This window comes from Martes martes, assembly GCF_963455335.1.
Source record: "Martes martes genome assembly, chromosome: 15".
Lineage (NCBI taxonomy): Eukaryota > Metazoa > Chordata > Mammalia > Carnivora > Mustelidae > Martes > Martes martes.
Window position 1 is genome coordinate 2,506,783 of NC_137903.1, and position 10,865 is coordinate 2,517,647.

The 10,865-nt window shown below is 55.9% G+C and overlaps 1 protein-coding gene across 3 annotated transcripts; it reads right to left on the bottom strand.

Moving 5' to 3' along the window:
* Window positions 1–223: 223 nt before the first annotated feature.
* On the bottom strand, window positions 224–10,650 carry ETV3 (ETS variant transcription factor 3; the record flags this gene model as incomplete). 3 transcript variants are annotated; one of them, XM_080824634.1, is made up of 5 exons in its annotated part: window positions 224–1,397; window positions 6,511–6,626; window positions 7,856–8,093; window positions 8,696–8,751; window positions 10,556–10,650. In XM_080824634.1, the coding sequence occupies 4 exons, from the start codon at window positions 8,739–8,741 to the stop codon at window positions 268–270; spliced, it is 1,530 nt and encodes a 509-aa protein (XP_080680760.1). In that variant the 3' UTR covers window positions 224–267. The 3 variants fall into 3 exon arrangements, with proteins under 3 accessions (XP_080680760.1, XP_080680759.1, XP_080680758.1); XM_080824633.1 differs by having other exon boundaries at window positions 8,696–8,754; window positions 10,556–10,602; XM_080824632.1 differs by lacking the exon at window positions 10,556–10,650 and having other exon boundaries at window positions 8,696–8,774.
* Window positions 10,651–10,865: the final 215 nt, after the last annotated feature.

The window sequence follows — 10,865 nt, forward strand, 5'->3', positions numbered from 1 at the left end:
CTCCCCAGGAAGCAAAGGTGCTTCCTCCTTTCAGTTCACCAGCCTTCCCGGGTGCTCCTCACCAGGAAAGAGGGTGTTCACATCCCCCCTAATGTACAACAGAAGACGCCCATCCCATCCCCCAGACATAAAAATACAAGTATATGCCCCTAGAAGGATCAAACCAGTCTAATCCCCTCCCTCCCTCCCCCCGACCCTGACATCTCGCTACATAAATACACGTTTGCATCTGATGACGGCAGACGCCGCTCCGAGCCGCTTCCAGTCCTAGGCGTCGGCGGCGGCCGCGGCCAGGCCCCGGGGCCCGGGCCCGCTCCAGAGGACTCTGCCGCTCTTGCTCGGCTCTCGGGCTCCGGGGGCGCCATTCCAGCGCCGCTTCAGTCGGAGCTTGGGGGGCATGAGGGCGTCTTCCTTCTTCTCAGGCGCGCTGGGCTCTCCGCCGGGCCTGTCCTCGCCGTCGTCAGTCACCTCTAGGGCCTCTTCACTCGGGCTGCTCACGGGGCCGGGCGGCCACACTGGCGCGGCCGGGCGGGCGAAGACGGTGCCCTTCTCCTCCTCCGTGGTCCTGCTCGGCACAGCGCCCTCCCCGCGGGAGCGCTCCTCCTCTCGCCCCGACGGCCGGAGACTCTCGGGATCCTTGTCGGAGGCCGGCTCCACCTTAATTCTTGGGGGGCCCGGAGCGGCGGCGGGCGCGGAGCCGGGGGCGGGCTGCTCACTGCTCTCCGCCCTCTCCCGGTTCTTCCGCCCCGCGGGAGGCGGCTGCAGCTTGATGGAGAACTGGGCCGACTCCTCGGGATGCATCTGGCACTGCAGCGGCGGGACCACGAGTCCTGGGTAGCGGGGAAAGGTCCGGGGACTCAGATGGTAGTTGAACACAGAGCAGGCCTGAGAGTGAAGGTAGTGTTTCATTTCCTCGGGGTTGAAGGAGAAGCAGCTGCTGCCGGTGAAGGGGCTGAGGCCCGGCGACGGGCTGTAGGAGAAGATGGTGGGAGTCAGGGAGAGGGCCGGCGAGATGGGGACGTTCAGAACACCTCCGCGGCCAGGGAGCGGAGAGACCGCGAAGGGACTGTGCGGGTCAGGGTACACCCCCGGCCTGCTGAACAGAGGAAGCACGATGTCAGGCTTGCGCTTCTGATGGCCGAGCCCTCCCGCGACGGTGCTCCGGGAGGACAGCAGATCCACGCCCCGGCGCCAGTCGGCGGCTGAGCCGTCCTCCAGCTCCGGAAGCTCCCCCTTCCTGTCAGCGCCGTGGCTCGACTCCTGGCCGGAAGCAGTGAGGGAGCTCGCGGAGAACCGGCCCGGCTGCACGTCACTCGGTGGAGAATGGGGGTCCAGAGGCGGGAAATGGAACCGGGAAGAGGCGGTTGGCACTGGCGGCGCACTCTGGGGAACCACACCTGTAACGGTGGAGAAGACAAAGGCCGCTTTAGAGGACTGGTCACGCGTCGTCAGCACGGCCACTCATGCTGCGTGAGCCCAAGACGTTTCCATCTTGTCAGGACAGGAAGCCCACGCTCCAGCCGCGCTGGGTCCCTCTGCTCCCCGTCTTCCCGGGAGCGCAGCTCAGCTTCCTCTACTCGAGCCGGCTGCCACCTCTCCCTAGCCCTTGCCAACTCTGTCTTCACGGTACTCTTTACTGCCTGAGACAAACATTTACTTGTTCACGGGGACTCGAGAACATCAATCCCACAAAGGAGGGGACCGCCTACTGTTCACAAGGAAACGTAAAGCAGCTCGTGGTTAACACCTAGTTGGGGCTCAGGACGTGTCAGCTGAAGGAACGGACGGACGGGCACATGAGCCTTCTCTCCTCCAACTCTAAGTACTACGCACAGGTCACCTGCGGCGATTCTCAGCTCGCTAGACAGTCTCCTCTTATTTTCATAGTTTTGGTTTTAACTATCAAGCAAGAAGCAAACCAAACACAAACACTGGAAACGATGCGCACGGAAAGCAATGCATTAGAAGCCCAAAGACTCTGGACCTCACCGTAGATGGAATCGGGCAAGACCAGATTTAAGAACAAAAGCAGATTAAGAAAGGAAAGGCCGCATGTTCATTAGGATGAGTTCTCACGGAAGACCTTTTACCATTTCCGATACAAAATCACCACAGAGAAGTATTTCTCGACCTCTCTAAATCTGTTTTCCTCTAACGCGTTCTACACAGCGATCTCCATTCCCATCCTGCTTGCGGTGCCACTCAGGCCCCGAGCAGGCTGGGGGACGGTACAGGACCGCCCCTCACCCCCAGTCCCTCTCCCGGGTCTGCCTGCTAAAACTGAAACCCGCCTCAAAGCAGAAACCGACACCACGCTAGACGCATCAAATTCAGAGGCCCACAGGTTCTCCACTCCCCCAGAAGGTCCTTCTCCGAACAAGGCCTAAGAAAGGTCACCGGAGGCCTCAGAGCCCCTTCGGGTTCCTGGGAGGCACCGGAGGCTTCCATCAGTGACGTCACGAGGACTTTTGACACTCCGAGGCAGAGATAAGGGAGAAGGAAAAATAAGGAAACCCCAGTGAGGGTCTGGTGACCTCGAAGGAGAAACAAAAGAGGGCGTGAAGCCTGGCGGGACTGGGAAGTGGCCCCATCGGCTGCCTCCTTCCGTTTCTGAGTAACGGGCCACCCTCGGCTGGGACCCTGGGTTTGGCTGTCGTGTACGTCGTGGCTTCCAAGGCACACGCGACTGAGTGACACTGCCAGAGGGGCACTTCCCAAACTAAAGTTCCACAGAAACTGCTCTTCGTCCCCTAGAGCCAATGACCCGATCCTTCAATCAGGAAACGCTGAGGCCTGACCTTGCATGTAATATGACCGGAATCAAGAAGGTCCCAGGCCCAAAGTCTCTCTCCTGCCAGCCTACTACAGCAGCGGAAATTCTAGCTACTGTTTGATTCATTTGGGCCTGGATAGTATGTCAAGAGCTCATCTACTGAAAAGCAAAAAACCACTTTCCACGTGTGCTGAAGGACTACAGGAGTATAATGCGGTGGGGGCGCGAGGGCGGAGAGAAAGGCCTGTCTCCCCAACGATTCAGTCTTGTTTTTTTTTGGAAACTGGAGGGTCCTCCCTTCTTTACGCAGGGTAAGGTACGCTGTACATTTGCAAGAAGAGCAGAGAACACACGGCACTTCCAAACGAACTTAGGCAAGGTGTGACCGAGGAGCGATGCTGGCGGGGGCGCTCGGGACCCTCGCCTCGGACCCAGTGCAGCCGCCCCACTGTCACATGGGGTATGCGGAGACAACAGGTCTAAGGCTCTGTTTGACAAAAGAAGCTTCCTGCGTCCCCAGCTCTGAGCAACACTGCTCTGGAAGCCGACGACCTTCCAGGAGCCGCTGGGGAACGGGAGCGGCCGCGCAGACGCGTCAGGGGGAGAACCGCAGCTCCCGCACCTCGTTTCGTGGCACGTGACCAACTGGCTTTTGACCCCCTTCGGCAAAATGGAAATAACAAGACCCTTGCCCAGGTTCAGACCCTGGCTCTACCGTTTCTTGGCTGTGTGACTCTGGAACGCTCACTTACCTTTCTGTGCCTCCGTTTCCTTATCTGTAAAAGGGACAGCGACAGGACTAACCCTCATGTTATGAAAACTTAAAGGGTAACAGTATTGGCACACGGCAAATGGCACGCCAGGTATTTGTCAAGGCAAGTAATTTTTTATTACACAATAATCACACTTTAAAAACAAAAGCTCTAAAAGGCACATACTACTAGAATATGCACCACATAGGAAACAAGACTCGCAGAGTCATGTTAAATTTCCCAGGTGTGTTAACGTTACTGGGGTCATGGAGGAGAATGTCCTGTACCTAGGGGATACGCGAAGTACACAGGGGACAAATGTCACGATGTCTGTACCTTAACCTCAAAATAACTTAAAAAGTACGTGTAAGAGGAAAAACGTATGTGGCAACAGTGTCAGTCGTTAGTGAATCTAGAGAGAGGACACATGGGTGTTCACAGTTCTGTTTTTCCCCATTTTTCTATGGGTTTAAAGTTTTCCAAAAGAAAGAAGAAATATGACCCACCAGGGTGGGGGTAGGGAGGCACAGAGGGAGAGCTCCTGAACCCGTCCCGCCCTGCCAGCCGAGCACTGTTCCTAGTTTCCTCTGGATGTTCCCAAAGCTTCTTACGAAGGACAATAAATGTTCAAAAGTACAGAATAACGTATCTTAAAGCTTTCAGGAGTAATGACGTACTGTAGGCAGAAGTACTTCCCGCACCATCCAAACATCAAGCATTCTACCCTGAACTGTCAGAGATGAGGAGGTCGATGCGGAGAGGGAGGGAGAGCGCTCACTTTGCTTCTTACTCCAAACCTCGGGTTATTTGGGCAGGTACCACCGCCACCCAGACCCGACCTCTCTGACCTCGGAGTCCACACAGCTCTGCCACCCGGAGAGCTCGCCACATTCCACGCTGGCTACTCTGAATTGTGCTCAACCTCACCTATCTTATCTCTCCTGCTAATTCTGAAGTTCCCCGAGAGAAAGACCTCCTCCATAATCTTTTCTTTTTGTCTTTAGGACTTAACGCGGCATTTGCTGAGCGCCCAAGCGCGTCCCAGTCCGGGGGAGGAATGCGTGACTGTTCGACACAAGCTGGATTTCCAGCTCAGTCTCTCAGGAATGGTTCCCCGAGAAGCCGTTCAACAGGTAACTGTGCTTAACCTGCCCGTAGCCATCTTGGACTTCGCTGTCCTCCGTAATTTTCTCATTTGTAGAATGTGAATATTGAGATATACGCTTTACAGCAGGCTGGGAGAGTTAAAGGTGGTCACTCACAAAAACACCAAGCAAAAGTACGTCCGTGAAACAAACGCTCAGTAAACGTCACCTTTCCTGTCACCGTAAAAATTGAATCTGGAACACTTGGCCCCTCTGGGTAAATTTCTTTATGAGCTAATGACTCCCGCTCTTTGGGGTTATCTATACCCAGGATGTAAACAACCAAGTATATACCTAAATGAAATGCACACCGTTCTGCCTTCCCTGTGACTTCATGCCACTAGGGTCTGTTGTTAAGGATCGATGTTGGTCCCACTGCTTTCAGGGAGATGAGGCTATGGTAGGCCATTGCCTCTAGGCTAGAAGACCAGAGTCCTCCTAGAGTGAGGATCCAGATTTTCTCACCCTGGAAGGGCACGTTACTCCCAAGGGCTGAGGCGTGTGCCCTGTTCCAGGCTGCCCAAGTGCTGGCCTTCCGGATTTTCAACAGACAAAAATGAGTCAAAGACATAAAGACAAAACCGACGAAGCCCTTTCTGGTGGGGAGTAGGGGTGAAGGGTATGGAAACCAACATGTCTCAGAACTGCTCGTGTATCCACGTAGAGTCCCAATTCCTCTAGGTACGCAGGAAGGGGGCAAGAGTGAAAACTAGAGGAAAAGGGATTCCAGTGGCTAGAATAGGTCTGATTTCCTAACACACCTCTTTCTCAGGCGCCAGGAAAGAAAACAGGTTGTTAATTAGAGAGATGCATTCCAATGCCACTTTTTTTTTTTTTTAACACATGCCCCAGGGACAGGAGGGCGTGGCTACAGGAGAGCCGAGATGGAACTGTCCCGATAGCACCATCAAGCCCGAACTGCCCTAACTTGTTGTGTGTAGTTAGTGACCTCTCTGCAGTGGATCTCAGCAGTAGAGTCTCAGCCACACCCTGCTCCGATGTTTCAAGTTTCTTCCGACTCTTCTCTGAGAAGTTAGAATACTGCAGCACAATCAGCTTTCTTGCCTTTAACACACATGGCCACAGAGTACTGACGGACGGGTCAGAAACTAGTTAAACACAATCTACTTTCCTAGGGAGGGAGAGGTCTTGACTCTGAAATGAAACCAACCATGCCCCTTCCGAGAGTCTGGACAGAGGCCACCCTGAAGCCCCCGTGAGGAGCTGTGATGGAGAGCTACGCATGGGCAGCCCAGAGGGGAAGCCTTGCTGCACTAGAGAGCAAAGGTCAAGTAACTCCAGATCTTACTCTCTGAGGTGCTGGTGCAGATCAAAGACACTGCTTCTCACTGCAAACACAGACCTCCCCTTCTGTGATTAAGGATGCTGTGGTTTTGATGATATTCACTTGATAAGGGAGAGCTCGGTAGTTTCATAGAAAATCGGAAGTGCTTGTAGAAACCGGTTCTCATCTACGAAAGAGCCGCGGGGCAGGGCGTTAACACTCTGAGTTCTAAACTGAAGGACGGACGGGAACCTATGGAACGTAATTCCTAAAGAGGACAGAGGAAGAGTATCTGGGAGACACAGATAATATGCACGAAAGAGAACCAAACAACTCAACAAATCTCTCTTGATCCAGCAGAGCCTGTCACTCCCCGCACAGGACAAACAGAGAAACCAGGGCAAGACTGGGGGGAGGGGGCGAGGGGGAGAAGGGGGGGGCAATCCACGCGACTCCAGTCTTTCTAAAAATCCTTTAACGTGCCAGGTCATAGACTTGGGCTTTTCAACCTTTTTATCAACTCGGAATATCAAACGGAAAGAGTTTGCTTCTTACCACTCGACCGAATGTTGATGAATGGGTAGTTGGGCATCACCAGCTTGTTGAAGTTAAATTTATAAGTAAACCTTTTCCCTTTTGTTTTATGAAGGATCCTCTTGTTGTAATAGTATCTGTAAAAATAGGAAAAGGTGTCACTAGATCTTCTAACTACTGACAATTTCTGACACACACAGGTAACCACTGATCGACAGTTCCGGCTCTAGGCTTGGCATGGAAACATCACTATTGTTCTCACGCAGCCTGGCCTTCGGGTCAGGGCTGGGAGACTTACTCAATTTTCAAACGAAGCTCTAAGTCCTTGGTTGGAGCTCTACAAAGGCGATCTCACTTTAAGATCCTGAACAGCTATCCTAGTGCCAACCACCTTTTCCCTCTGTCACAGTTTCAATTCCATAGTTCATTTCCTTCCTGTTCCCCTGTATGTCACTGCCCCGCCCAGGTGGGGGCAGACAAGTCTCTTGGGAGACCTGATCTGGTCAGTCTGGAGGCTGAGCACAAAGTGCAGATGCAGAAACGCACGACTGTTTTGCGGCGGCAGGTCCGACAACCACGTACCCCAACGGGGAAGACAGCAGGCAGCCTGGCCGGCTTCACTTTCACAGATACAAGAGAGGCCCCAGCACAGCGGCTGCCCAGCTCTGACATTCAATGTCACTAAGAATGAAGAAAGGCAGGGGACTTGGGCAGCCCTGCAGCCTCTGGCCTGGCATCTCCTCGGTAGCACCGCTTACACATGGCCCTCTGGCCCCTTGAGGGCGAAGAGGTTATGAAATGTAAAAACCGGCAAGGGGAAAATGAAGAACCTGAGAGAAGCTCAAGGGGCCAATCTCTAGACATGTCAGGGCAACCTGCGGACGGACAACCGAGCTCACAGACGTGGGTCCCGAACAGCGAGGTCAGGACCGTTCAGGGAGCCCTGTCCCGTGTGCTCTGCTTGCTTCGCTTTTCCCAGTTTCTTCCAGGAGATCCGAAAGAAGAGAAATTCTAACAGATTTCCCACAGGGAAGCCTCAGCTAATCTTCTGGATTACAAATGAGCTCCAATCCGTGTTTCACCACACACGCTCGCCCACTACAGAGCAGAATCGGTTGTCTGTCAGGACCCAGTGCCAACCGCTCTGGAATTCCCTCCTACAGAGAACCAAAGATATGCCTCTTCTCCTCCGGTGCCTGTGCCACTCGGATTCAGCAGCTCCTCTACTCCCACTTCAAAGCCACACATGATTCACGGAGGTAGTGCGTCTCTTACTGCCTGATACCCTTTCCGTCCAACGTTCACCCAGCTTCTTAGCCTCCCTCCCATCTGTTAACAGCACCAGTTTGGGAACCCTGTCCCTCACCTGAGGGCCCGGCTCAGCTTGTCGTAGTTCATCTGGGGTTTGCACTTTCTGCGGCCCCAGAGGCGGGCCACCTCGTCGGGATCCTTGATGACGAACTCCCCGTACTCTCCCTGCTGCCAGGCGATGACGTGGCGGAACTCCTCCTTCTGCAGCAGCTCCAGGATGAAGTGCCACAGCTGGATCTGCCGGGAGCCCGGGGACGACTCGGTTTTGTAGGCCCAGTCAGGAAACTGATACCCTTTAATGTGAAAGGGGCAAAGTGCGGGCAGTCAGGAGTTAGGTTCACACGTATCCGTATCCCCGACCTCATATTCCGATGCTAGAATCTCTAGAGTGCTGTGCAAACGTGCAGCAGACGCCCCTTCGGTCAGCCACGGCTGACCACAACAAGGGAGAGGAAAGCACGGAGACGTCACCCTTCCTGTGGCGATCCTCTGCTCTGCTAGCGAGGGACACCAGCACCCAGGTGCGCCAGCCTCTTGCTCTTTCTTGCATTACTAAATCTCACACCTACTTTCCGTGAGGGCAGGAACGTTCCAAAAGAAACAAACAGGAAAAATGAACTAACATTTTAGGGAAATAGAGCTGAAAACCCCTTGTCCCTGAGGGTGGAACCATGTCTGTAACAGGGAGGAGAGCTAAGGCTTGGGATAAAGGTGTGGTGGCCAGACACGTTAACATACATCCTAAGAAACAAGCCTACAGCTGGGCTAGCCGCATCCACCCAGGCGAGAGGCTGTCTAGTCATGGTCTGACATTTGTGAACAGAGCCCGAGCGGAGAGAAAAGGAACCCCTGAGGGCCATTCCAGGTACATGAGAGATGACTAGCTTGTGCTCACCTCCACCTCCTTCTGGCTTTTCCACGATGCTACAGCCTGCTTTCATCTTCGCCCTCCTGCTGAGAGACACAAGCCACATCAATTACTTTAAGGTACTATTTATTTATTCTCCTCCCAAGGTTTTCTGGCAGAGCCTTTCCCCAAACTTCCTTTCCGTGTCTTCCCCTCCTTATGTAATCCTTTTTCTTTCAAATATGTCACCTCCAAACTGCTAATCCCCAAGTCACCAAATGACGGTCCTCAGGTCATCAGCCTCAAAGGCCGTCATTATCTCTCACCTGACTTCAAACCACAAAGTGCAAACACTGTCTTGAGTATTTGCTTTCTTCCTCCTGACCAGCCCTTCAGATGTAAGAAAGGAAGGGCACAGTGAAACGGGTCCAGAAAGGTAGCCAAAACAAGCCAACAGTTTTTCTTCTATTACTAGACAGGCCCAGATGCCAAGACACACATGCCTGAGTTCACCCAGATGTACCAGTTTTAAAAAAAGAGTAAAAAACCCCAAGTCCGTCTGACTGCAACTCCAGAAAACATCTGATTTTGATTTATTTTGCTGAATTACGGGAGATGGGAGAAGGAAAACTCCTCCCAGTCAGACACCAACCCCCTCCTCCTTGAAAAACACCGTGGGACACAGGAAGTAAACACACCACACGCACAGTTACTCTCATCACTTTGAGAAATATTTTTACACTTTCTCCCTTTGACGGGAAGGAAAGGAGGCGAGCACTTCTGAGAACCTTCTGTTCAAAAGGCGCAGGGAGTCCTGCTGCGATCTGAACGCACTCCGTCCAGATTTACAGTTCCTCCAGAAGTTTCCTGTTCCCGGCAGCAAGCAGCGTTGTATCAGTCAATTCCTCAACAAAACGGAGGGAGGGGTGAAGCTGCCTGAGGGAGAGGCGGGCGGGAGAGGGCAGATCTCCGCTCTCTGCTCCCCAGGGTGGATGACAGGGCCCCAGCACCCACATTAGCAAGAGCGCTCCAGGACGGAATGCAGGAGCCTCAGTGGCCTCGGGGTGGGGTGGGGGCAAATTCCTAATCTTGGAAATTTCATCTAACCTCGGATTCCTCTGGATCCTTGGAGCTTTTTTCTCCCCCCACACATGAAGATAACCCGCGAGTTTGTCGGTGAAACTATGAGGACGACACAAACACCCCGAGCAAGGAGAAAACAGACGCAAACACACACGCGCAGTCACACACACGAGACACAATCACCCGGCGCCGGCGCCGAGGCAGCAGCTTCCTCGGCCGCTGCCCCCATCTCCGCGACAACCGGGGAGGCCGCCCGGACTCCGGGTCCCGGACGGCTCGGTCGGAAAGCGGGGCCTCCGTCCCGCCGCAGGAGCAGCGCCCTCCCAGCGCACGACTCGGGGGTCCGACGCCGCCGCGGCAAGGACTCGACCACGAAACCTCCTCCCGACACGCCGGCTCCGCGCTCGCCCCTCGCAGGAGCCCGCAGGCGCCTGTCCACGCCGCCCACAAATTCACCGCGAGGTCGCTCGTCTCGAGTCTGCAACCCCCCCGGGCCCTCGCCCTTCCCCAGCTCGCGGCCGCTCCCGGGAGGGCAAGGCGGGCCGAGGCCGGCGCTGCGGCTGCCCCCGGCGGCGTGCTGCCCGGAGTCCCGGTCCCCGGAGCCTCCCTCCGTCCTGCCTCCGCCCGGGCCGGCCTCGCCCCGGGGCCCCGCGAAGCCACCGCACGAACGAGCCCCGGGTCCCGGCCGCCCCTCACACACAGGGGGCCTGGTCGCCCCCGCGCTGCCGGCGGCCCGGCCAGGCCGGTAGGCGGCCCGGCCCCGGGGACGCAGCCCGCGAGGCCGGGGTCGGCGCGGGAGGGCCCGGCGACGAGGCCGGGACTCACCTCTCCCCGGCGCGGCCCGTCTTCGCTCCGGTCTCCTCCGCGGCGTCTCCGGCTCCTCCTCATCCACCCTAGCAGGAAGTGACCTCCGCGGCCGCTGTCGTCACTTCCGCCCACGGCCAGGGGCGGGGCCGGGCCGGGGCGGGGCCCAGTCCGCGTCCCTCTCCTCGCCGCAGACGCCGACTTCCGCCGCCCCGCCCCTGCGCTCCTCCCGTCGGGCGCCGCGCTGCGTCACGCCGCGGGGGCCCGTCACGCACGCTCGCGGCGCGGGGGGACGGACGGACGGCGGGGCCGAGGGACGCGCGGCCGGGCG